Source organism: Drosophila subobscura, chromosome O (assembly GCF_008121235.1).
Source record: "Drosophila subobscura isolate 14011-0131.10 chromosome O, UCBerk_Dsub_1.0, whole genome shotgun sequence".
Taxonomy (NCBI): Eukaryota; Metazoa; Arthropoda; class Insecta; order Diptera; family Drosophilidae; genus Drosophila; species Drosophila subobscura.
Window position 1 is genome coordinate 26,680,751 of NC_048533.1, and position 26,622 is coordinate 26,707,372.

A 26,622-nucleotide genomic window follows, 5' to 3' on the forward strand; every position below is an offset into this window, starting at 1 on the left:
GAATCTCCACGAATGAATCACATATCCAACAATAAATACCATAGCTTAATCACGCTTAAAATTCGCATCGTTATCTATCTAGCAGCTCAAGGTTGATTGATTTGGGATCCACATCCGAAACGATTCCATCTTCAAATAACCATAACAGGGTTTTCGATTTTTAAAGTGTTTCTCGTTTGTTCTCCTCGTGTTTTATGGCCAACACAAGCAGCAGCCTCTTGGTGGCTGCTCCTCATAAAACGCATTCGATACACCTGTTGGAGCATCTCCGGCGAGTGGTGTTCGTGTGGCTCGTCAAAGCCCAATAAATTTTCGCTAGAGGTACATTAAAATTTGTCACATAAATTACAATTTGCGTGCCCCTGTCGACTGTCCAACTCACTGTGCTGTGCACACTTGTCACACAGATATGCAGCAGAGGCACAGATACACTCACACACGCTGACAAGGAGTTGGCATTTCGAAATGAATTTGTACGATCCCGACCCTAATTGCCATTGAGTGTTGTCCCGGGCCAAACGGCGAACACTAATTGTGCGTACAACTCTGCAACTGCAGCAACGAAACTGCAAACAGCTCAATTTGCATGTGATCGTGTCTAGCTGGTGGACGTAGATGGGGATTGGGCTGCGGCTTGCGGATTGAGGAAGACACATTTGGATGTCCCACTCCCGTTAGAGAGGAGGATTCTGTGGCTTTCTGGGCAATTAGCCTGGCGGCCAGGCAATCCAATGGGAACAAATCTGCGAAATGGAGCGCAAGCATAAATGTCAGCTTCAATTTGCCATGCAATTAAAAAGCAGTGCCCGGCAGAGCACTGAGAACTGACAGATCACTGGGGCCAACAGCTTTATTTGTGGCTTCATTTGCCTTCTTCTGCGGGAATCTTGCCTGCCAGATGAATGACTTTGCAGCTGCTCTGTGGCGATAAGCGAATGCCGCAGTCTGATAAAAGCCATATCGGAGGTAGAAAGTAAAGTAGATGACTTTCTTTTTTCCCAAAATACTTCTTGGGCAACAAGTTAACAAAGGAAACTGAAAGATATCTACGTATATAACTCAATTATAATTACAAGTCGATTGTGCAAAATTTTTTGGGCGTTGCTTGGATTCGATTTGGCGTCTGGGTCTGGGTCTGTGGCACGAGTTGTTCCGACTGGGTTTCATAATTAAAATGCAGGCTAAACGGGAAAGAGTTGCGGTCACTCTAAGCTACCGCAAAATGTATAAATTATGCAAAGTCAAACAGCAACAGCAGCAGCCACAAAAAGAAGGCAACAGAAAACCTTAAAATTCATATTGTTGGCAAACGTGGGCATTGTTAGACGCTTTTGTTGCTGGTCAGCGATTGGTCAGCACTGAAAGTTGGCTCATTAGCATGTTTGGCACACGCCCCACTCCGCAGCAGCAGCACACACGCCCCACAATCCCACCATGACCCACCAGCAGGTTGAGCCTCCCCCTGATAATGTCTTGCCTGGACTCGCAAAGGGGGGGCCATTGAGTTATCTAGCCCAGATTGTTGATGCTGTTGCTGTTGTTGTTGGTAGTAACTAAGCCGCCTGGCTTGCTGGCTGACTGCCTGGCTGTGGCAATAAATCAAAATTATTATCCACACATTTGACTTTTTAAGGCAGCGCATGCATTTCGACCATTTATGGCATTGGTTCCTGGTTGGGAATCCGTTAGCAGTAGCTCTTGCTTTGGCTCTGGCTCTGACTCCGACTCTGGCTATAGCTCTACCTCTTGCTGCGGCTGTGGCACTGGCAAACGGCCTTTGAAAGAATGCCATAGACAGAGTCCGCGACCAGGGCTATAGTCAGCGAAACAGTGGCGCTGGCGTTGGGCTTATCTGGCGAACGCAATCTGACTGAGAGGTTGCAGATCCAAGCTGGAGCTGGAGCTGTAGCTGGACCGGGCCACATTTGAATATGACGCACGAGTGAGCCGCAACACACACCAAACTAGGGTGTGTGCCACTACCTCTACCTCAGCACCAGCACCAGTGCCAGTGGCAGTGGCCAGAGTTTGGTTTTCACTGTGACTTGTTGGTGAGCACGCTTGATTTTCGATCGGCGATAAGAAATTTATAGTTTCGGTTTAAAAGGCATTAGAGTGTAATATATTTAAAGTTTGGCATCGTATCTCCCATATATACATATAAATACAACTAAAAGGAGGCTCGTTTGCCATTGTTGCTGGCTCTTAGATCTCTAGTCTCTCTGGACTCTCGACCCGTGGGTGTGTAGATCTATATGCAAATATTTGCACTCCCAGTAACAGTACCGGTCCCTCTTGTATGCCCAATACAAAAGACTTCGACAGCGAACTTGGCTCAGCTCTGGCCTGTCATAAAGTTGCGCCAAAAAGGAGGCCACAGCCACAGCCAGAGCAGTAGAGTAGCGGACAGAGCGGAAAGAACTAAGCTGATAGCTGAAAGTTCTTTATAGATCAACTGCATGCAATCACTGAGTACGAGAGTGGTGCGGGAGAGAATAATGGCGCCGCTTGGGCAATCTAATAAGATGAATGGATTTAACAATAAATTTAACGATATGTTTTACAAACTGAATGGCTTAATGGCTTGTTCAAGATTTATATTTATTGGCTGCAACCCAAGTTACTTAGGCTAATTATTTAATTGAGTTACTAAGATACATTCCCAACAATAAATCAAGTCCCAGAATGTTTCAACACCTTATGGAGCTTAGTGTGGGCTAATTCCCTCAATTACTTAGATTGCTTGAGCTAACCAATAATTTTTATTAGATTTCCCTTTCCCAAGATCTGGTTGTAATCCAACATCATTATCCCCCACTATAGCCATACTTATACTCAAAAACTTGACGCGACAAACTCTTGCAAATTCATTTCTATGCAAATTTCTTGTTTCCATTTGGATTGTGTTTTTTTTTTTTTGTTTGTTTGGTTTCGTTTCCAGGAGTTTCACTTTCAATTTGTACGGGTACGGGTACGGGTACTCGGATTTGTATGGGTTTTCGGTGCTTTTGTCACAGTTTCTTCTGTTGCACTTGGTGTATTGTCTCTCTACTTATACGACTATATGACAATATGTGTGTTCGAGTTGGGTTTCTTTTGTCTTTGTGCGAGAAGCAGCAACATCAGCACCAGCAGCAGCAGCAGCTGAAATTGTTTTATATGGTAAAATGCAATTTGTGCAACTTGGAAAAGCGACAAACAACAACAACAAAACAGCATCAGGCAATGCATCCTTTGCTATATATTGAAAGTGAAGTCTCTTGCTGTTGCTGCGGCTGCTGCTGTTTTACTCTGTGAAATTTGCATATTTGCGCACAGCTGCTTTTTCTATTTTCATTGGGGACTTTTCCTCACTTGCTGCTGTTGTCTTCAGTCTTCTATTGCATTAATTTTGGCTTCTTGTTGTCGTCCCCATCCCCCCCTTCCCATTGCCATCGTTGTCGTGGTGGCTAATATGGTTGCTCTCAGGCCACAGCAGCTTCTGTTGTTGAGCCTCTTTTGTTGCTCATGTGCAGCATTTGTCGTTGCTGTTGCCACATTCTGCCGCTCAGGCGGTTTGTAATTAATGGTTAATTAATTGAAACGAAGTAGCTGACAATCTTAATGATCCGTAATTTGTTATTATGGTAATTTATACAAGCCAAAGCAAAGGCAGCAGCAACAGAAGCAGCAGGCACAACAGCAACAACAGCCACAACAACACCAACACAATGAAGACTGATCTGCACTGCCAGCAGTCTAGTTCGTATGCCGCGCACTCTGCTGTTGTCTTGTAAGACATATACAAATAAAAATTCATTAGCTTCTGATCCGAGTGAGTTTGGATGACGGCGACAATTGTCTAATTGCAGTCACGAGCAATTTATGTACCTACTTCAGCTATGAGTTATATATATGCCATACTTATATCGGATCTGTGCTCTTATATGGGTGCTGGGCAGAACGCCCACAGGTGGCCCTAAGAGCCGGGGCAATAATCATAAATTGTGCTTAGCCAAAGCAAAGTCAAAGCAGCAAATAATGTCAGGCCACAAGAAATGCCAGCAGAGACATTACTCCCACTGCTCCCACTACTCTCTCTCCCTCTTCTCTGATCCACCACACAAAGTATCTTCAGCACCACTAGTCAGCACTAGCACCAGGAAGATGAGCACGACTGGCAAACAACAACAGTCAAGAAATTTGCATCTTGACGAATTTAATGATGATGATGAAAAAGACGCCACAGCAGAAGAAAGACTCATAGAAGACGTGGGGGAAAAATCATTTTGATCGAGGCAAAAAGAAACTTCAAGGAGCCCCCAGACAGCACACGATGTTTGTTGAAGACATTTTGGGGATGTGGGAGTGTTGATGCTGCTGCCGTTCCCGTTCCCGATCCCGTGTGGATGCAGTCGTTGCTGTTGCCGTTGCACGTTGCCGATGGTAGAAAATATTTATGAAGATGCCTTTTGGGTGGCATTGCGGAATGTTTGACGTTCGCTGTCTCATGTCAAGTGGTGTGTGTCGCTTGATGGGCAAGTGAAAATATTTTCATTGCACTTTGACATGACAGCAAAACAAATTGCCAGGCATACACGAGTACGAGTACCAGTACCAGTACCAGTACTTGTGTTCGCAGGTAGGCAAAGACGGTTAGACGGCTACACACCTACAACATGACCGGTTAAATGGCATTAATGAATGGCAGTCAGCCTTCAAAACTAAATACATGGGAGCGTCACCCTTTTGTCTGTGCTGATTAGCCAGAATTTCTGCCCTGGCCCGGCCCGGACCTGGTCCGTTCCCCAGCCTCAGCTTCAGCCAGAGCCACAGCCACAGCCAGTGTCTCCTTTGTTTGGCTGCCAAGTGGCGCCTGCAGCCATCACGTCACAGACAGCTACAACAGCAACAATTGCTGGTTTCTTTGTCGATTTGATTGTTGGCCCAAAGCTCACGATTCGGTTTCAATGTCTTCGCCCCGGCGCTCGTTTGGCAAAATCAATAAAGTTATCATGATTTCTGGCAGAGGCGTCTCTGCACGTAAATGCTTTAATACTTTAATTTCTATATATTTTCATATCAATCCAATTTGAAAGCGCCCAAAATTAAGTTGCTGTTGCTCAGGCAGCTGTCAAAATTTTTCTACTCACTCTCGGGGGTTGAACGCCCGCCCACCCAACGGACAACAAAAAAACTGTTCAAAATTCAGGAAAAATAAAAACTCAATTAACATGTCACGCTTGGGCAATGCAATGCAGTTTTTGTTATATTTTTTTGCTACTCCCAGATTTTGACTAGATTTTTTCCAAGAGTTTTTGTGAATTTTTTTCCTGTTTCTGGTTTGTCATTATTATGTCGCCAGTCAAAAGGCAATTGAAAGTAACAGCCCAAAATTCGTGAGCTACCGTTTTGCAATGACTTAGAACAACAATCAGCAGCTGAAAAAATTAACTTGTTAAAATGCAAATTTTTGTGACTTGGGGGGCTGTCTGCTCCGCTCGGCATTTAGCCTTGTTATTAGTCCGGAGCGGCATTGAGACAATTCCCGTATTGATTTTGATAAATTACTTCTGTACCCCGTCGAACAATTGCCAATCATATTTATGTTTTGTTTTTGGGACTACGACTGGGTTGGGCTGCTCGACTTTGGTTCTGATTTGATGGAGCGTTGCCTTAATTAAGGCATTAATCAATAGCGAAACTGTAGCCCCAACTGTGGACCTATTCGATGCTGTGCTTGTGCTGCAGCTGTGTGTGAAAGTCCCAATGCAAATTTTCACTCATCTATGTACCAGTGGGGGGGCTAGAGCTGGGACTAGGACTGGGTCCTCCTGTGAGTGTGGGCCGCCAAGATGGACATGTTCTGATACAAGTTTCAAAGCAAATTTGAAATTTATTGTGCCATGTTGCTGCGGTGCATGGCACGACAGCAGCAGCAGCAACATCATCAGCTGCAAGCCGCAACAGCGGGAGCAGCACCCACAAGCACAAGGCCGTTAGGCACTGGCACTGGCACAGGCACAGGCACGGCACTCTCTTGGCCTTATTTGGCGGACAGTATTTATGCAGATTTTCCGTGTGGGTGGGCAACACTTTCTACTCTACAATTCCACTTGCACACTTGCATTCAATCAACCCGAAAAGAAAAGCGGAACTCGAGAGTGTTTTAGTTTTTTTTTTTTTTTTTTTTTTCAGTTTATTTTTTATTGATGCCTGGCTTTGATTGCTTTATGAGCTGTCGCTTGGCATAATGTACATATAATTTTTATGGCCAGGCATAAAAATCTAAGCAGTTGCAACAAATGCATCCGACAGTTGACAACAGCAGCGGAAAGCAACAGCAAACAGACAACAGGCCAATCAGCAACATCTTCGTTAGCTGCCCGCCCGCCAGCCCGCCTGCCTGCCTGCCCCCTTGTTGCAACTGCAGTTGCCTTTACTGCTTCGTCATTAATCAAATGGAATTGAAATGCGCCGCGTGTACATCACACGCCGTTGTTGTAGCTCTCGATGTTGATGTTGCTGTTGTGCCTCTCAATGTTGCTCCTCAATGTTGCTGTTGCTGTTGTTACCGTCGAGCAGCGCCCATTTGGAGTTGGCCATTTTTGCGCATTTTAATCATGCCCCGTCTCGCCTGTAGTTATTTGGCGTTTTTTTTCTGGCCTGGCCAAAAGAGATCTGCGCCAACTGATAAAGTGATGGCGATGCCAGCGTTCAGCTGGTTGCTGACTTCCCCTCTGCCTCGGCCAACGCCAACGCAGGCCGCACTGGCCAAAATGATTAATACATCTTGATGCGATTTGGTTTGTAACGCAGGCCGCAATAAAAACGTGGCTTTTGATTGACAATGGGGCAGAGCGGCAAAAAGAGTTTGAGATGCCGGACCGTTGATTGCTTCATTAGGCGGGGGCCTCGAAAGTTGCCCGAAACCGTAGCTCAAGCTGAAGCCGAAGCCGGGAAGACCATTTGATTCAATTATGCATTTGCATGCAATTGAAACATAAGCCACGAGTGGCAGTGGCAGACTCAGAGTCAGCCTCCACAGCAGCAGCAGCTGCTTATCAGCCAAAGAGAGCCGTTGAGCTATTGGTCAATTGGTCAACAGGCAGTGCCACTGCAGTGCCACGCGGCATGCGGCAGCCGTGTGGCGTATCCGGCTAGTATTTGGGGGCAGACCAGACTGGTGGGCGATAATTATCTGCTTGAAAAATGATCGAATGGTCTGCCGCTGGAGAGCGGTCTCACTTGGCTAACGATGACAATTTGCAATGAAGAGCGGGAGAAAAATATATGCAAAATTATTTGCAGCTGCATGCCACACACTCTAGTACACACACACACTGACAGACACTCTTAAGCCATAAGTTTTGAGCTCCCGTGCGTTTTTGATGCGTTTTGTGTGCGTCTTACGAGCGGTTTTGTAATTTACGCAGCGCTGAAAAGTGAGTTTCACAATTCGCATATAGCGGAGTTTGGCAGGTCATTAATATTTGGCATTTCCTGTGCGTAAATGATTGAACCAAACATCAACGGAGTTTACCCCAAAAGTATGCAATGAAACGCTCCGCGACACATCATTAAGTTGCACAGCGAGCCATGATTAACCCATTTTCTTATATAATTATCACATTGTACACACGCACACGCTGGGCAATGAGCACCGCGTATACGCAATGCAGAACGCCCCATCGTTTATCTCAATAAATGTGATTACGGAGCCAGGCAGGCCAGGCCAGGCCAGCGAGAAGATCATCAACAAGTACCGCTTTCCATCGATGATGATGGCTCCATTTTGGCCAATCGAAGTGCAATTTGATTGCGGTACGTGAATCCACTCAAAGACGTCGTCGCGTATGATCTGCTCTCCTGTGCTCTGTGGAATGGCCAGCAGGTTTTCATTTGTACCGCATTGTCTTTGTTATGCCTCAATCTTCTTTTATGAAATTTCTTGGCTGCAATTGTTGGAATTATTTTAATTGATTGAGCCAACGCAAGAGGGGGTGTAGTGTGGTGTGGTTTTTTTGCTTTGCGACTGGTTTTGGCTTTTATTTGAGCCGAGCCAAGCCGAGGCGAACCGAGCCAAGCCGTTTGCGCACACACACGCACTCGACGATTGGTAATTGAAACTTGTTAGTGAAGACATTAAAAAATCGTTTAGCAAGGTATTTGGGTTAAAAATGCGTGGAAAATCGTGCAACCAAAGCGACAAAAACAGAAATGGCAGCAGCAGCAGCACACAGGCAGCGACAAATCCAACAAAGAAAACGGCGGCCTAAAGCAGAAGCTGCCAAAGCGTGTGATTTTCATTTATTGTCTCCCAGGAGGGAGGCAAAACCCAAACCATTGAGAGAAAATTGTGTAACCGCAAAATAAAAATTCCTGCACATAAACTAATCCCAGACGATGGGCTGCTGCCTCTTCTGGTTTGTCTCCTCTTTCTTGCATGTTTGATGACTGACGCCGGCAACAATGGATGGAGCTCCGGCTGTGGGTTGAGGTTGCGGATTTGGATTTGGGTCTACTCATAGACCCTGGACAGACCAAAGTAACTGTGCCGAAATAGCACATTGTGATGGTTTCCCTTCTTTCCCCTTCTGCAACATGCAAATAACTAAGTCAAAGCGCTCAAGATCTTGGCTTAATTAAAAAGCCTTCCAATTATAGTAACATTTTTATTTATGACCCACTAGTTGAGAGCCTAATCCCCTACTCTCATCAGAGCCCCCCCTTGGATATATAGATAGTTATTCAAACATAAAAACCCATCATGCTATCATGTTTTTAAAATGATGCCGCCTCGGGCTGTTTGCATTGGCCAAAATGCGCTAACAATTTCTACGATTACGATTGCGATTACCATGCGGCATTTGGGGGGAAATAAAATGCACTTCCAATCCCCCTCGGAGACCCCCCGCCAATCGCAATACCCCGTTTTGCAGATGCAGTTGCATGCATCTTCATCATGGCACAGACACGAGTAAAGATGGGAAGATGCATGTGCCGGGCACATGCACATTCACATCCATGGGCCACGTCCATGATTGGCTGGCCGCCAGTTATATGAGCACGTCTCGACGGCCCGGCCAACTTTCTTTCTGAGACTCAGACTAAGATGCAGACTCTGGCTGTGGCTCAGGCACAGGTTCAGACTCCGTTTTGTACTACGTCCCGCATCCAAATCACAATAATCGTGCTCAAATTAGTCAATATTTGAGCGCCAAAATGCTCAAACAAAGGATTATTATTTTATTTCATATTTCTGCGCCTCTCTCACAGAGCGTTTCCCTGCTGTCGGCCATAAAGTATATATAAAGTAATTTCTGCATCTTAAACATGATTATTAAGTAAACCACTGGGTAGGCAAGCAGCTACAGACAGCAGCAGCAGGTTGGGCTGTCAGTTGGCAGGCAAATGACCACAAATGATTACGCAGAGTTTTCGGTGTTTTTTGGTGAAATTTTCAGTGCTTTGCCTCCGTCCGATGGTCGTGGTGCGATAAGCCAGGGAAAACACTGGAAAACGAGCTCACCTTAAGAGCCTTAAAAATGTTAACTGACCGCTTACCAAATGGACTGCACTTGTTGCCACTTTTTCTCCTCTTTGGCCTGGTCTTTGATCAGGTGTTGATGCTGCTGCCGTGTCTGCCGTCTCTTGGCTAAGTATTTCCAGTGCCCCATGCCACAGTTTGATTTCTCCACAGATATTGCACTTAAAAGTCTCTAGAAGCAGCAGCAGCCTGGCAGGCCGGGCAGCATCTAAAATATTTTCCAACAGCGGCATTTTCTCTACGCTCTGCCCTTATCTAAAGTATGCAAGCCGGGGTACGGGTCTGGGCACTGGTACAAGCTCTACGACTACACGAGCAATGCAAATTTGTTAAGTCATTTTTGTTTGTGGTTCTCACGCTGCCACACCGCCACAAAAACAGCGACAGAACCGCCGTAAGGTCCATTTTTCATACACACAAATATACGATTACTATACGGTTGGGAGTCAGTTTCCAGCGAATAAATAAACAACAAATAAAAGAGTCAAATCAATTTGACAATTTGAACATTTGGCACATTTGCTAGAACACGACTTGGGGGCACAACTAGATACAGACACAGAAACAGAAATGGCAGGAGAACCAGCGGCCGGACTGTCAGTTTGATCACCTTAGGGTTACACCACACATGAATATATTGTGTGTAATTCTGGTGATATGGGAATACGTATACAGTAGCCAATATCGGACAGAACTTGCGGCGATCTACAGTGCAGGATAGAAGAATAGCATACCCAAACACTTTATTACACAAATTTATAAATTTATTCTGTGGATTGTGGTACAGCAAAGTTTTTCTTTTCATTTGAATTTAGTTAATCATTTGTCATGCTTTAGTATATTATTAAGTTATGTATTCTATATATTTAAATAATATTTTTCCCCATTTCTCTGTCTCCCACTGTGCAAGTACGTAGCCGTTTTTTTGCAAGCTTCTATTCTAAATGCCCGGCTCGTTGCGCGTCCGTCTGTCTGTGTCTCACTTGCCAAATCTATGCAAATGAAACAAGCCAAAAACTGAGAGAAACAAGAATGGGTCGCAAAGTAGGGGAAACAAGACAAATAAAACACAAAAAAAAAGAAGAGAAAAAAACTGTCGCAATGACAGGTTGAGTTTGGTTTGAGTTTGAGTTTGGCATTAGCCAAAGTCCAAGTGCGCCTTCGCGAGAGATTTACGAGGCGGGCACGCCAAATGTGTTTACACTTTGTCACCCTTCTGTCAGCTTGATTTATTCGTTTGCAGATAGCCAGCCGGCTAAAAAGCCAAGCCAAGAGCGGCTCAAATTAAAATGCAAGTATGGCCGGAATGCAGGCCCAGGCAATGCGGCTAGAATGAGTGAGCGAGTTAGCTAGCGACTGAGTGAGTGAGCGAGTGAATGACTGATTGACTTAAGTGGCCGACTGACAAGTGGCTTTAATCAATCGGTGTGTCAGAGAGTGGTACTCCATGTGTGTGTTTGTGTGCGTGTGCGTGCTGGCCAGAGAAATGGAGAAACCAAAAATGAAATCGAAATCAAGGCAGAAATAACTTACTCACACTTTTCCTGGAACTTCTGCCCAGGAGAACTTCTTCTACTATCACGATAATATCGATTTTTGAAATCAAAATATTAAAAACTTTCTTTTTTTTCTGTCTCTTCCGCAGTTAACCAACACTGACAACCATCGCGCATTAGCCAACACTTGTCGAAGTAAGGCGCTACTCTGGCGCTTCAGGCTCAACAAATGATCGGCACTGAGGATATGTCCGCATCGGCTGGCATGGATATAAGCGAATCCTTTCGTGCCGAGGATCTCTCCAAGGCGGACTTCTTCGACTTTGTCACTGGCCCCGACATGGGCATCGGCATTGGCGTGGGCGTCGACTCATTGGGCGTCAGCCTGCACCAACAGCAGCAGCAGCAGCACCATCAGCCCCACCAGCAGCAACAGCAGCAGCAGCAGCACCACAGTCAGCACAACAGTCACACCGCCAGCCACGTTCAAGTGGTGCACCAGCCAGCCATCTCCATCTCCACCCAATCGCCGCAGCAGGCCCTGTGTGGCGGTGGTGCGAGAACCAACAGCAGCATGATCCACGATGGTGGGGGAGGTGGTGCAGGCGGAGGGGGAGGAGGCATTGTGGTGCCCGTGGGCAATCGAAATGGCAGCAGCAACGGAGGCGATCCCACGTTACAGGGCTATGAGGTAGGTCGCAGATCATGCACAAAAAACATCTTTAGAACTACCTTAACCGATAGGAACCAATCTTTTATGATAATCAACTGCTTTAAAATGATCTTCCGTTTCCTTTTATCCTTTCAGTTCTGGCACCAGGACAAGGACAGCAGTCGCCTCGATTCCACCTCCATATTCGAGGATCTGGATCGTTACTGCTGGCAACAGCAGCCGATCACTGCCAGCGCTGGTAATAGTGGAGCCACCAGCACCAACCAGCCCAGTCCCACATCTCCTCAGTCGCATCACCATCAGCAGCAGCAGCAACAGCATCCACATCCACACCAACAGCAGCAGCAGCAGCAGCAGCAGACAAATCCCAGCAGTTCCTCGGCCGCCTCCAGTGGGGCGGGCAGCAGCAGCGACACCATCAGCAGCCTGGACACCACCGACGGACAGATCTACACCCTGACAGTATTAAACGGCGGCGAGCCCTGGCTGAAGCGCTCGGAGGCAGAGCAGCTGCCGAGTTCCCTGGATCTAGACAGTCTCCTGGGCAGCTTTCCGGGTTACATCAAGTCGGAGTATCCGTACGATGACAGCGGCTTCAGCACAGACGGCAAGGATGTGATTGTGAATGGGGCAGATGCCAATGGTCTCAGCAGTATTTCCCAGGTCCCCTCCCAGACGCTGCCCTCGCTCGTTACGGCCATCTCCATTGCGGGGGGAAATGATTTGGGCCAGCAGTTGGCCCAGTTCCAGAACAATAACAACGACTGGCATATGGCCGATCACAATGCCGACACGGAGCAGAGCACGGCGGAGTCGCTGCTGCGGAGTGCGCTCCAGGGTAAGGGATACGCCAAGGGTCTGCACATGCAGAACGGCCTGGCCATGCCCGTCGTCAAGGAGGAGGACATGCGACGGCTGCTCTTCACGGACGATGCTGCCGATGCGCTGGGCTTTGCCGACTCTACGCTGAGTGCCGCCCAAATGTTTGACGAGGCTCAGGGCATGGCTGGAGTCCATCTCACATCCCAGCAGCAGCAGCAGCAGGTGCAACAGCAGCACAATGGCAACGCCAACATCATTGTGGACGACATGTTCCTGTCGCTGGAGAACGCCTTCAGCGATGACTTTGAGAAGATCAAGCGGATCGCCAATGAGGTGCAGCAGTTCTGCACCGGAGGCTCCTCCACGCCCACGCCTGGCGCGGACTACAGCAGTGCCAACGATGTCCTCATGCAAATCTCACCGAATGCGACGGCAATCACGACGGCCAATCAGCTGCAGCCGCCGCAGCCTTTAAAGCCGGAAGTGAGTACGTCGACACCGCCCACGGGTGGAGCTGCCTCAGCCTCCGCCACTCATCCGTCTGGCAGATCGGGCAGTGGCATCTCAAAGCCCAAGAAGCAGTACAAACGGAGCAGCAGCAGCACCACCAGCAGCAGCAATAACAACAACAACAACAATCCAAATGTGGCTAACAACAACAACAGCAGCAGCAGCGCAGGAGGGGTAGGGGGAGGAGCACTGGGCGCGGTCATGGGCAGCAGTGCGGGAAGCGGCAGCTCCTCCTCCAGCGGCAGTGCCAGCAGCAGCAGCAACAGTCCGCCCGCCAACTCCAGCGGCTCCGGCTCCTCCGCCAGTGGACAGCGGAAGGAGCGCTCCTTGCACTATTGCTCCATCTGCTCGAAGGGATTCAAGGACAAGTACTCGGTGAATGTCCACATACGCACGCACACGGGCGAGAAGCCCTTCGCCTGCTCCCTGTGCGGCAAGAGCTTCCGGCAGAAGGCGCACCTCGCCAAGCACTACCAGACGCACATGACCCAAAAGAACAATGGAAACCTGATCAAAGGCAGCTCCTCCAAGCACCAGAGATCCAGTGGCGGCTCATCTGCGGCAGCCGCAGCAGCAGCAGCGGCAGCAGCGGCAGCCTCCATCAACCAGCAGCGGCAGATGACCCCATCACTGCCTGGGATGATCAGCAATCCGAACACGCCGCCAGGCATCCTGCCCCCAGCGAATGGTCTGCTCACGAATCGGTAGTTCCACGTAGCAGAGGTACCCGCAAAACGAAACTATTTCTTGTTCCTTACTCACAAAACACACACAAACACAATGACAAAAGCTAAATGAAAACTATAAAACTACTACACACACACACACACACTCCTGGAGGGACCTCTCCAGATGGTCCACTCCGCCTCGAATTTATGTCATTGAATAATTCCTATATTCAGCTTTCTGTGCAATTCCTATACCTATACCAACACTCGAAGCACTTCCAAATAAAATACTCAACTTAATGTACATTTAATGCCTAAACACAACCACAAATTAAATTTAAATGTGCCAAATTTTGAAGATTTTAATTAATGCTACTACCAGATAGAATCTACAATTAAACTAAATAGAGATACGAACATATAAGTGTAATAATCAAGCTAATGAAGCAATTCTACGCGTGGTGATATCAAAATGAGGCCAAACGCTTCCCTGCTGAAAGAAATACTTGTGTAGCCCCCGCCCGACATCTTCTTCACCACCAAACTTCTTCAGTCTCCAAAAACGATGCGTGTTTTTTTCCTGTAAATTGAAAGTATTTTGTTTTTCTTAGTTGCATTGCCCAAATTAGCATAATTTTGTTTGCTAGTGTAAATGTATATAATTATTGAGTTAATTAACTAATTATATCGAATTAGTTTCTAAAGAGCCAGCTAAGGGAATGCCAAATGCTTGAGATCAAAGTTCAAGAGCACTGACCCAGGGCCAGTCTTTATATGTTTTTCCTGCCAAGAACTTTCCAGAATTTCACTCCTCCTTCAAGGATCTCTTTGATCTCTTGGGCCCTCCCCCCAGTGTTCGCAGACTTCGAAGAGGCATTCTGCTTAAGTAGACGAGGGCACAAGTAAAAATAATTATGTAAACAAATAAACAATCTACGCGTTCCAGCAGCTGTCGAAACGAATGCGTAAAACTCAACTTGCACTTGCCATTATTTTTGTATTTGATAAAAACTTGAATCGAATCGTACGACATATAATAAAACAAATAATAATCAAAATAGTGCCCTTAAATGTATAGAAAACGATGAAGAGAGAAAGAGAGAAGTAAGCGTAGGTTAAGCTTAAACTAATGGTTAATTAAACTGCCAATTATTTGTGATAGTTTTTAAAAAGTAAATTCCATTAATAATATATTATTATATGTATGTATATGTTAGTGCATATCTTCAATGGTGTTTGGGTTATGTAACATTTAATCGATTTGTTATAAACTGTGTGTAAACTTTTTGCAATACGAGTAGTATTTCTTCTTCTAATTTATTGAATTTAATAGTTATGTTTATGTACATACGACATACGACAGCCCGGTGAGCAAGAGAGAGAGGAGAGGTCGTTCGATCCTTGTTTTATATTGAAGCCTAGGCTAAGCCACAAACACATCAACAGAAAATCTTAGTTAAATCTTTGTTAGTTATTATTTATGCACACACACACACACCACACTCGAAGACACACACACACACACACACATATCCATTTGCGGTTAAGTTTTGCATTAATATTTTTATTAGTATTGCAAGCATTAAAAAATAAAGAAATCTAAAACGTTTTATTGACAATTAAGATTCGGTTCGCTTCGTGTCTGCATTGATCCTGCCTTGGGTTAATTAGTTTCAGCATCTGCCACTCTGCCACTCGTTACGGAGCCAGCCACCACTCGTCTCTGAAGATTGAAATAATTTTCTCCAATAAAGGAAGGCACATGAAAGCTCATGCAGCTGCGCATGTCAACCGGAGACGCAGCCGGGGCCCACGGGCAGGCGGCACTTGTCAGTCAAAATCAAAGTACTTCGTACCCGGCTACCGCCACAGCCTGGGAGCATCAGTGCCTCATTTGGTGGATGGCCGCAAATGCGTGTGCCGCATGCGCCAAACAGCCAAATGGCCAAATGGCCAAACGGCAAACTGCTAACGCCAGCAGCAGCCATCAGCGTAGATTAGAGAAAATTTTTCACCCGAAGAGATCAGGCACCACACGACCGAGACACAGACTGATGCCTCCTCAGCTCCATGCTTCAGCTCCAGCTGCTGCTGCTGCTGCTGCTGCTGCTGCTGTTGCGGCAAAAAGTCATTTGAGATCGAAACATGTCGATTAGGGAATTTCAAGAGGCGCCAGTGGCCGTCGCACAGGTGGCTAACATCATGGATGCCGCTGCCGCAGTCCGTGGCACCTTTGGGGGGTGCTGCAACAAGCACGCGTCTTAATTGCTTTTGATGTTTGAACTCTGAGCCACGCTGCAGCATACGTACAAGTACGAGAGTATATTTGCACAATGAAAAATATACAGGAGAACAGGCAGCAAAGCCTAATCTCGTGGAAACGAAAGTTATCTGCGAGGGCTAGTCAAATATAAGCCATAAGTCTGGGCCATAAAAAGATTAGAGGGGTGCGATGCCTTCATTTAGCTAACCGTCTCGACTGTGTATGCCGTCTATGTCGGACAACGACCACCTCCAGTAGCCAGACGATTGAGGAGAGCGCGGACATAAAGGCGAAACCATACCAGACATACTGCAGATCCATTAACTGCATGGCCCGGAACTCTCTGAGGGGACTCAGGTCGAGAAAGTGCAGTTCCCCTGCATCGATCAGCTCCGAGAAGGCGCTCTGCATCCAGTGCAAGCTGAGGCCCGTTTCGGCCAGTTCCATGATGAGCGTGAGAATCGGTTCAATGAACACTGAATTCTCATGGATGGGAAAACCGAACGGTATGTTATTGAAGAAGCAGAAATCCTCCCGCATCCGAAACAAGGGCTTGGAGAACACCTTCTGCTGCTCGGCGACGACCATCCACTTGGTGGTGTGCATCATGTAGCCGTACTTGGTGTTGAAGGAGTCGCGCAGACTTATATACCTGCTGAAATCCGGCACCACCATGAACATGGAGTCGTACCTTCTGAACTCTGCCAGTCGCCCAATCAGCTCCGCATATTCCGGTGTCCAGGCCACCACCTTCATGCGGGAAGCGAATAAATCATCGTAGCTGCGATACGGCAGCTGCTTGGGCGCTGCCGTTACGTAGGCGGAGAAGTAGGAGTTGTACCAGGCCGTGATTAGAATTCCCAGCACGCAAATCTCCAGGTAGATGCCACGAACCAGTGTGGGTGCCCGAAGCACCTCAACGAAGGACTGACCCAGCACTCCCCGCAGGCAGCTCTCGTGCAGGAGGAAGTCATACGGAGCCACCTGATAGCCATGCAGCCACAGGGTCATGGCCAGCAGAGAGGAGATCACCACCAGCGTGGACAGGGCCACCAGGAAGGCCTGCAGATCGAACACCCTCGTGTAGTACTCCGGAGTGGGTACATCCGCCTCCACGGGCAGCATGAGACACCAGTTCATCTGCTCGTAGGGGTAAGTGAAGCCGAAGGGCGGTATGGTGGGAAATGTCAGCGACATGGACATCTCCACGGAGTTGTTCCGCACAGCGGCCACCGTCTGCATGGACGGGGCAAAGACAGTCGGCGATGTTGGCCGAAGCGGCTGGACAAAGCTGAAATTGTACTTCCGTTGAAAGACGTCCATGAAGTGGCCAACGGTGCCCTCGTACACCAATTTTCCCCGCTTGTAGTAGGCAATCATTCGTGGCGAAGTGCCGCCAATAATCATGGGCATTCGATAGCCCAGGAAGTTCCGCAATCGATTCGGAAAAATTTCCAGCGTAGAGTTTGGCTCATAGAGTGACTCCTCCATGTGAAGATTGGGAAAAGGCGAGTAGCGGTAGAAGGTGTGGGTTCTCTGGAGGAAATAAGAATTATTTTCATTTATTTTAATCCTCGAATATTCCTTTACCCACCTCGTGGTCCGCAAATAAGACCAGAACATTCAGCATCTTCATTTTCCAGCAATGCGAAAACAATTCCAGGAGTAGTCCTTCACTTGCCACTTTTACTTCCATCAGAAATACAACCCGCGAAGTGGTCATGTGTCTGAGATTTGCCACCAGCGCCTTGAGCAAGCCATCGTGCTCCTCCAGCCTTCCGTTGCTCAAGTAAACCACGGACACCAGTCGATTGCTGATGCTATTGTGCAAAAAGTAGCTCACATTCTCATCCAGCTGTAGCGCAGGAACCTTCAGTTCATGCATAAGTTCCATGGCCAAAGAGCTGCCATTCCAAGCCTGGTCCGGCACCGTGGCATTCCGGTTCTTCATCAGCAGCAGGTATTCAAAGTGTGACTCCTGCCGTATTCTGTCCAGCAATTGCACAACCTTTGAGGCATTCGCCCCCAAGCAAATCAACCACAGGCAACTAAGGATCAGAGCCGGACAATCCATCACGATGGACGAGGCACCACTGCATGACACTGATTGATGCCGCTGCACATTTAAAGGGTTGCTAATGAATCCACCGACAACGCCAGCTAATGGCCAATTCCAATTAGCAGGCCATGTTAACAAGTCCCAAAAGCGAGTGAAAAAACCGAAAACCAAAAAAAACATATTTCCCTTGGGTCTACAAGGCGACAACTAAAACAACCATAAAATCACGCCAGTGTGGGGGAAACGTGTGCCCACACAATTGTTGTAAAATTAAGAATTGGTTTGACTAAGGTTTGAAGTCGTTAAAGCCTGAGAGTAGGAGACTCTTTTATTCAAATTAGATACAATTATAAAGCGTTTAATGTGCATCGAATATACTTTAAAGCTTAATGTACACCCAGTGGGGTGCTTACAAACTTCATAGCTCTGTCCCTAATTTGCTGACGATAGAACCACATAAGCTCCAAAAGAAACACCAGAGCAGCCGCAGCCATCATCAAAGCAAAGCCCTGAGAAATCTGTTGCAAGTCCATCAGTTGCATGGCGCGAAACTCCTTTGGCTTGCTCCGATCGACCAGGCTCATCTGACCCGCCTTGATCATCTCCGTGAAGGCCATTTCCCGCCAGTGATTAATTAGACCCGTTGCCAGCGATTCCAGGATGAGGCGGTTCAGGGCCTCCTGAAAGATGCTGTTCTCCTTGATGGGAAAGACAATGGGAATGGCGCGAAAGAAGCAGAGTTCCTCCCGCATGGTGAACAGGGGAGAACTGAAGACCTTCTGCTCCTGGCTGATCAGCAGCCACTTCTCCAGGGGCAGCATATAGCCATATTTCGTATTGAAGGAGTCGCGCAGCTCTATGAACTGCTTGTAGTCCGGCTCCAAGTGAAAGATCGACTCATACTTCTCCATGCTGCTGAAGTAGTTCAAAAGTATTCGGTATTCGGCGGTCCAAACCACGACCTTCGTTTGGGAACGGGCAATGCTGTCGTAGCTGGTAAAGGGTGGGCGCAGCGGTGCACTCGTCACGTAGGCGGAGAAGTAGGAGTTGTACCAGGTGGCAATCAGAATCCCCAGCACACTGATCTCCAGGTAGATGCCACGCACCAGAGGAGGGGCGTGAAAAACCTCCGCAAAGGACTGGCCCAGCAGTCCCCTCAGGCAGCTGTTGTGCAGGAAAAACTCATTGGCCCTCACACGATACCCATGGAGCCTCAGGGCCATGCCCAAAACCAGAGAGATGGCCACCAGCGCGAGGAGAGTGAGCAGAAATGCCGGCCACTCGAATACCATGGAGTACAGCTCGCTGCGTGGAATCTCCTCCGGTACAGGCATCATCAGGCACCAGCTCAGCAGCTCGAAGGGATAGGTATAGCCGGCGAAGGGCCGCTGAGGATAGATGGCCGACAGAGCAAACTCGGCACTTCCATTGCGCACTGCTCCAATGAGTTGCAGGGCTGGCGGTATGGCGGATTCATTGAACGGATGAGGCTGCACCAGACGGCAATTGAATCTCTGCTCGATGCACTTCATCAGATTGCCAACAAACCCGGTATATATTAGCTCTCCATCGGCCCCTCGGTACACGATCAGACGAGGTGCAGATCCGCCAACCACAATGGGTAGTTGATATCCATGTAGATCCGTCATTCGCGGAGGGAACAGCAGGGTGGTATTCTCGAGGCGTCTCTCAATGAACTGCAGAATGGGAAACGGGGTGTAGCTACAGATGATGTGGCCAGATTCCTGGTAAAAAAGTTTGGAAAATTGTATGCAAACAATTCTGTAAAATATATATTTTACCTCACAATTCTCATAAATAACCTGCACATTGAGAAATTCATGCCTCCAGCACCATTCCAGCAGTGTGTGCACTCGCATCTTTTGATTTCTCATCACGAAAAGAATCGGAACAGTGTTCAGCATTCTCAAATTCAAGTGGATAACCTCTAGCAATGTCTCGGGAAAGTCGTCACCCACAAAACCGATGCTCAGAAAGTTTTTCGAATGATGTTTACTCAGATTATAGTCCACGTGCGGGAACTGCTCGTCAATCTGAATGACAGACACCGGCAGCTGCCATAGACCCTTCAGCCAAATGTGTTCCGAATTTCCCAGCAGCAGAACATACTCAAAACGCAGTTCGCTTTTCAGTTGCTGAAGAAACTGCAACTCGTAGCACTGCCAGCCAGTACACTGCACGGCCACTAGGATGAACTGAAAGAACGACAGCTGCCTCATGCCGTAAGCCTTAGAGTTGGAATGTTTTTGTGGAAGCAGTACCCTGCAGCAGCTCCTTTTATGCACACCCCAAAACACACATTAGCAATGGGGGCGTGTACATTGAGAGTCATAAATCAGCGCGCTTAACACGTGAGGTTTTTGCACAGGTAAGCCACGTTTGGGGATATATTTGAATCGAATATGAATGGGATTAATCCATCAACGCATGTACTGGTCGGAATATATTTTCATGTTGTCGGGATACTTCTCCCCGAGGGCACACAGATTCTTGAATTGGATATCACGACGCTTGCAGAGCGAACCCGCTGAAAGGGCGATCTGGTAGATGGCCGTGTGCTTCATGCCGACTGTGGAAAAGCAGCAGCTGAGGTAAAAGTAGTTATTTCGATCCTCGGTGAATTTCAAAGCAGAACAGCCCACGAGCGTGTTGCGATCGGTCATCAACAGCACTGGCCTGTATGTCGATCTGGGGATTATTGAAATATTGAAGAACTCCCTTTTGGGGAAACAGTCAAGGAACCTACCTAGAGTCCTTGCGTTCTTCTAAATACATTAATTGCTCTTTGGTAACATATTGTCCCTCGTCGAACCACTTTGACATGATGTTGAGGACTACTTCTTGGTTTTTCTTTTCTTTTCCTGGATAGCCATCGGTGTCAAAGATGCTGCCAACGTTTGGGATGTTCGGCGAGGTCATACAGGGGCGTGGCAGGGGCATACAGGTCATTAGATCAGCGCGGGCAAAGTACTCGAGCTCATCGGACCAGTCCATGCGAGCCATCCTTCCCGCAGGCAGCAGATATCGCGTCAGTCCAATGGCGGCCTTGTTCCGAAATCCATTGATCGCTCCCAGTATTTCCGTCTTGTAGTGCTTCAACTTCACAAATTTAGCCATGGGCCTGCACTCAAAGGAGTAGTTCTAGGGGAAGGATAAACAATTGGCGCTGCCTAAGGAAGTTCTTCTATTTGCATATATTTACTGTCTTTAGGCAAACGACATTGTTGGCTCCACAGTATGGCAGATCGCAATAAGCGCTGGCATCAAATTTGAACCCCGAAGCACCAGTCAACCATCCTGCCAGCAAAAGGATCAGCGTTAGGCACTTGCCTGAGGACATCTTGGTGGGAGCAGCACTTGTAGCAAACTGAGATTCCCCACAGCGAACGGCTTGGCATTTATAGTCAAGAATTTCCTGTATAAAATATGGTCTGTTCTTTATTATCAGGTATAATTTCTTAGAATTTGTACAAACTGTTCAGCTGGTCAACTGGCTATCACACGAATCAATTCTCAGATTTCCATCAATTGTTTATTTAATCAAGAAATATCAATGAATGTTTCACAACTGAAATGCTTTTTAAAATATTATTTCTCGTCTGCACAGCACCCAATTTATTTCATCCATAAAGAGCTCGCGACAAGCTGCCACAACTTCCACAAAAAGATGTATAAAAATAAAATTTAATTAAGAAAATAATTGCGGAACGCATCGCAGCCATAACTGAAATGAGGCAGAAATCTCGTCGCACCGATGGATCACTCTTAATGAGGAGCGGCAGCAACATTGCTCATTATACGAGTACATAGTATGTACATACATACATACAAATGTACATACGAGTAGTATATATTTTTCAAGCACTTGTAACTTTTGCTGCACTCGACTCGATTTGGCAGATGCGTCAGCACTTGACCCGAGCACAGACTCAGAGTCAGACTCCTCCGTTTCCCATTTGCAGACTCTTTGCCATGTCCCATGCCCCCATGCTCCATGCCCCATGCTTGTTGTCCGCCAAATTGAGTTGACGTTGACGTAATGCCCCGCCACTTGACTGAGTCTCTTTTTTTGGGTTTGTCTTTTTCTGGTTGCCTTTTTTTCATATATTTTTTGGTTATTTTTTTGATGAAGTGCATCAACGTCAGGGGCCGCCTTGGTCGGTCAATTAGCTGCACATACCGAGAGTATCTCCCGGGTCGGTCGGGCACAAAAAGAGTGGCAGCGTGGTGAGCTTTACATGGCAGGGCTGCAAATCTTGTCGATTTCTTCTCTTGGTTTTCCTTCGTCAGTTTTTATCTCCAGTTTTGTTTTGGCTGGAGGTCACGTGGAGACTTTAATTGGCTGGATTGCGTACGCGATGACAATTTACTGAGAATAGCCTCCAGAGTTCATAAGTGTTCGAGCGCATTCTTGTTATCTCTTGCAATGCTTTAACCTCATTCGGTCCACTTTTAATGTAGTTTTAAAAACCATAATCATAAATGTCTGCTTTCAGAACATTGGTTGCAAGCTACAGATTGGAGAGCTGTATAATCTGGAGTACAACTCTTGGAAACATCCCAAACATTATGCAAGATTTGCAGAAGATTTTCCCTGTCTCGCCTCAAGTCCCATCCTTCCTTTGTACACCGGAGAAATGGTGCCTGAACATTACAACTTCCTGGCGATCATAGGCAAAGATCGTGGCCCCGTTCCATTCGTTTGGCAGGCTCTCTGCTCGCATACAGATTTACACATGCCCCAGGAAAGTAACACAGTATATATGAGGAGGGGAGTGGAGAGAGGACAGCTACAACTCGAACCATAATGCCGCAAGTGATCGTACATCCGACTGTTTGGTGCACTCTTTGGTTGTCCAGTGGTTGTTGCTTGCTGGCCACGAGACATGCACGAGCCATGGCAAACGCCACCAACTGCAGCTCCTCCCCAGACAAGCGTTGCATGCCACCAAAAAAACGGTAGCCTTTTTTGGGGTAACAACAATGAGGCCGGACCTCGGACCTGGTCGCATTGAAAAGCGAAAGATGGCCAAATAGAAAATGGTGAAAATGGCAAAAGGCCAAAAGCGGACTGACAAAATATTTTTGTATATGATAAATGGCACAGTTTAAAGTAAGTCGAGCACTTGCAATTGTCCATGTCCATGCATCATGCGGCGGCACAATGTAAATTTTCCACTGCGCCGCCGCTCTGACCATTTGCGAGTGTTTCTGGGCCGTTACTGGTGCCTGGCTAATGGTGCCACACTAACCATAGTCCAGCCATAATCTAGCACATTTTTCGCTAGGTCGTCCAATGGAGTCCCAAAGCTCGAGTCCAGTCCAAAGTTGCCTGATTTATGAAAGGGTCTCATAATTTACCACAAATATGGTCATAATTTTAGTTGGCTTTTACTTTTTGGGGGGTACAGCTGCTGGTCTCTGCTAATGAAGCGGCAGCCGCCAGAAACAGCCAGAAAGACCCCCGAAAAAATAAAAGAAACCAAAGCAATAGGAGACAAAACAAAAAGTAAAGAAAATCTCCAGCAAAGAAACTCATTTAAGTGGATGGACAGCCGATGGCCACTTGTTGCCATCGTTTCCTAGCAATCAGCAACTGCAGTGGTGGAACGTGTCATTCCTAACAGACCAGGACCAGACCAGACTAAACCCGACCCGACCAGACCGAGCCGTGCCGTGCCTATAATCATCATCAACATTACCAACCAGCCTCCGAGTCAGCCTCTAATGTGGAGCAATCACGTCCTGGACGGCACTGGACTGTGCCGGACTGGCCAGGGGCCCACTGTTTCAGCCATGCTTCAATAAATGTCACTCCTCAAGCTTTGCATCTAAAAATTGATGACAATAATTTGTTGCATTCGCCCGAGGGGGTGTGGCCAGCACCGATCTGCTCCGATCCGCTCCAGCTATAGCTCTAGCTTCAGCCCAAAAATTGCCTTGGACAGACTGAAGCTGGCTCGAAGCTGCCACTGCCACTGCCTCTGCTGCTGCCACTGTCTCTGCTGCCACTGCTGTTTTCAACACAATTTATACAAAGTGTCGCAGTTTTTGGCGCTTTGCATTTGTTGCTGACAGACTGCCAGTCCGCAGCCGTGCCCCAGCCATGCCCCCTGCAACGGTTTGCACTTTGCCGAATACAAAAATGAAGCATAAATTTCGTCATTTTGTCACAAGTCGTTTGTATGCGATACCCTGGCCGGATAGAGGCAGGGTTAGGGGCGGCAGCTGGGACGGGCACTGGAACTTGGGCTGGGCTGGGCTGTGAGTTGATTGCAAAGCGATTTGGGGAATTGTTCCCCCCCACAAATCCATAAAAAATCAACACACACTCCTCTAAGAGCTAACCAAACCCCAACCGGACTGGACTGGACACGAACTGGGACTCGGAGTCGGACTCGGACTCGGACTCGGACTCTGTCTGGAGTGTGTAGAGGCGCTTTGATTTGATTTCGATTGCACATTTTTCAATTTGATAAATTTATTGAGCTCCGGCTTCCAAACAAATCGCCTGCGATGCCAGATAAGAGCCAGGAAACTTAATACACCGAATATAATGAATCCTCTGGCATGAGGGCAACGAGTAGCATCCCCAGCTACTGGCTCCTTCTTGGCCATGGCCAATGCCACATACGAGAGCATGTGGCCGTGGACTGGCAATCGACTTGTAAATGGCATCAATTGCGACCTTTTGCCATTCTTACGGAAACATTTCGCTAATGAAACCGATACCTCAAATGTCAAGACACGATCCGGTTCGCTTCGATTCGGTTTAGGTTCGTTTTTGGCCTGTGGTCAGTCGCCCGCCTTGCTCCTGGCCAGTGGCACTGGCCTGCAGCATTTACCACATTCTAGCCAACTTATGGCAGCCATAAAAATGTTAAGCACAAAACATTTGCCACATTGGCACCTTTTGGCCAACAAAAAAAACAACAAAAAGAAAAAGTTTAAGAAAAACGCTGCAAAGACCTGAAGAAATGGAGCACGCACGTGGCAAATGCACCCGAGGCGAAATTGGATGCTCCAACTTCTCCATAGTGATCGCAGCTGCAGTTCGTTATGCGGAAGCTGAATCCAATCATAATTTGAAGACGTTTTTTTGTGGGTTCGGTTAATTTATGTAGACTTTCCAGAGCTATCATAGGAATGGTGCGAAATGAAATTACCACTGAAGAGAAGGCTAGAGGATCGATTTAAATAAATGATCTCTTTAGCTATAAAACCACACAATCGACTAGTAAATTCCCAATCTTATTATGTGTAGTATATGGTACATGTTACGAGTATATGGTACATCCCTCTCTCTTAAAAAGAATGCTTACCATAAACCCTTTTGCACAGAAACATGTGCCCAAAGCCATAATCCAGGTGCAGCTCCGTCTATAAGCATTTTTACAAGTTCTACTTGAGCAATTGGAATTGTATATGTTTTACTGCCTCACTTGATTATTTCTTTACAAAACAGACAGCTTGGAAATTAATAAAAAATAATTTGTTAACAGCACACACTTGATGCCAAAGCAAAGAGATGATGCTGGATGGGAGTGCGGGTACTGTGGCTGTTGCTGTGACTGTGGCTGTGGTGCCCCAAAGAAAACACGTCAAGCAATCATTCAAAGCTGTCCCAGAGATGGGACAGGGGATCAGGGATCGGGGATTGAAACCCATGTTGGAGTGTGCTGTGGCGTGGGCGTGCAGCAGAGGCAGCAACAAAAGATCTGTGGACACATAAACAACATGCGACGCTCGATGTTGGCTGGACGCCAATTTCGTGGTACTCATGGGAGCCCAGAGCAAACCAAGGAAAAACATATAAACGACCACAGGTACGAGTGCACATACGAGTACGAGAGCGAGTCCGAGTCCCAATATACGTGTTTAAACAAATACAATTTGCAATTATATGGCAAGCAAATCAAGTTGAAATCAGCATGCGATTTCCACCTGTGGCCGGCGTCATAATTCGTGGCTATGTTTTTGGTCATAAATCTAGCGATTTACAATTATTTTTGTTGTTGTTGTTTTTGTTGTTTCTGCCTTTCTGCAGGTTTTTGTCTCTCGTTTTTGGAAATAGAGAAATATACAGAAATGCATTTCGTGGCACAGCGGGCCTGGACTTGGACATGGACATGGTTGGTGGCTGTTGGCTGCTGGCTGTGCCTGCGACTGTGCTTCGTGTATAGCAACAAAAGGCACCACACAACTGCTCCTAATGGCCATTATGGTCATTTCGTTATCACTTGCAACAAAGCAGGCGGCCCAAAGCGGCAACAAGGAAACGTTGCCACAGCCTCTCAGTCTCTCAGTCCCGATGCTGAGGCCGAAGGAAGCCCGAGCCAAGCAGAAACCAGAGACCGAACCGTGATCTGCTGACAGTCATAAATTTGCATAGATTTTGCAATGCAACAAATACAAAATGGAAAACTGAAAAAAATCTTAAGCTAAACACTGACAACAAGAAGAAGACGAAAATTATTTATGATGACGCTAACGAGCGACGACAGGTGGCGCTACGCACTGTCCCCATCCATCCCACTTCACTTCAGCAACCAACTCTCCCCCTCTCTCAACCCCTCTCTAT

General features: G+C 47.1%; 4 protein-coding genes across 5 annotated transcripts in view; 1 reads left to right on the forward strand and 3 right to left on the reverse strand.

Annotated features, from left to right (window-relative positions):
- Positions 1–14,221, forward strand: part of LOC117897941 (box A-binding factor) — a 65,227-nt gene extending 51,006 nt beyond the window's left edge. For both annotated transcript variants that reach the window (XM_034807033.1, XM_034807034.1), the window contains 2 exons: positions 11,175–11,716; positions 11,834–14,221. In XM_034807033.1, the coding sequence (XP_034662924.1) occupies positions 11,255–11,716; positions 11,834–13,738 (2,367 nt within the window). In that variant the 5' untranslated portion in view covers positions 11,175–11,254 and the 3' untranslated portion in view covers positions 13,739–14,221. The remainder of the gene's footprint in view (positions 1–11,174; positions 11,717–11,833) is intronic.
- A 1,935-nt stretch (positions 14,222–16,156) lies between these two features.
- On the reverse strand, positions 16,157–18,035 carry LOC117899503. The gene is made up of 2 exons (XM_034809553.1): positions 17,556–18,035; positions 16,157–17,497 (listed from the first exon to the last, which is right to left on the reverse strand). The coding sequence occupies exons 1-2, from the start codon at positions 18,033–18,035 to the stop codon at positions 16,157–16,159; spliced, it is 1,821 nt and encodes a 606-aa protein (XP_034665444.1).
- Positions 18,036–18,406: 371 nt separating this feature from the next.
- On the reverse strand, positions 18,407–20,260 carry LOC117899512. The gene is made up of 2 exons (XM_034809564.1): positions 19,823–20,260; positions 18,407–19,765 (listed from the first exon to the last, which is right to left on the reverse strand). Exons 1-2 carry the CDS (start codon positions 20,258–20,260, stop codon positions 18,407–18,409), a joined length of 1,797 nt encoding a protein of 598 aa, XP_034665455.1.
- A 159-nt stretch (positions 20,261–20,419) lies between these two features.
- Positions 20,420–21,413, reverse strand: LOC117896878 (allergen Tab y 5.0101-like). The gene is made up of 3 exons (XM_034805407.1): positions 21,244–21,413; positions 20,788–21,182; positions 20,420–20,729 (listed from the first exon to the last, which is right to left on the reverse strand). The coding sequence occupies exons 1-3, from the start codon at positions 21,379–21,381 to the stop codon at positions 20,462–20,464; spliced, it is 801 nt and encodes a 266-aa protein (XP_034661298.1). The 5' UTR covers positions 21,382–21,413; the 3' UTR covers positions 20,420–20,461.
- Positions 21,414–26,622: the final 5,209 nt, after the last annotated feature.

Coding starts and splice junctions, on each gene's coding strand:
- LOC117899503 (XM_034809553.1), bottom strand. CDS start 18,035: ATGGATTGTCCGGCTCTGATCCTTAGTTGCCTGTGGTTGATTTGCTTG. Junction 17,498..17,555: donor TCTTATTTGCGGACCACGAG/GTGGGTAAAGGA, acceptor TATTTCCTCCAG/AGAACCCACACCTTCTACCG.
- LOC117899512 (XM_034809564.1), bottom strand. CDS start 20,260: ATGAGGCAGCTGTCGTTCTTTCAGTTCATCCTAGTGGCCGTGCAGTGT. Junction 19,766..19,822: donor TTATTTATGAGAATTGTGAG/GTAAAATATATA, acceptor CTTTTTTACCAG/GAATCTGGCCACATCATCTG.
- LOC117896878 (XM_034805407.1), bottom strand. CDS start 21,381: ATGTCCTCAGGCAAGTGCCTAACGCTGATCCTTTTGCTGGCAGGATGG. Junction 21,183..21,243: donor ATGTCGTTTGCCTAAAGACA/GTAAATATATGC, acceptor TCCTTCCCCTAG/AACTACTCCTTTGAGTGCAG. Junction 20,730..20,787: donor GAAGAACGCAAGGACTCTAG/GTAGGTTCCTTG, acceptor AATAATCCCCAG/ATCGACATACAGGCCAGTGC.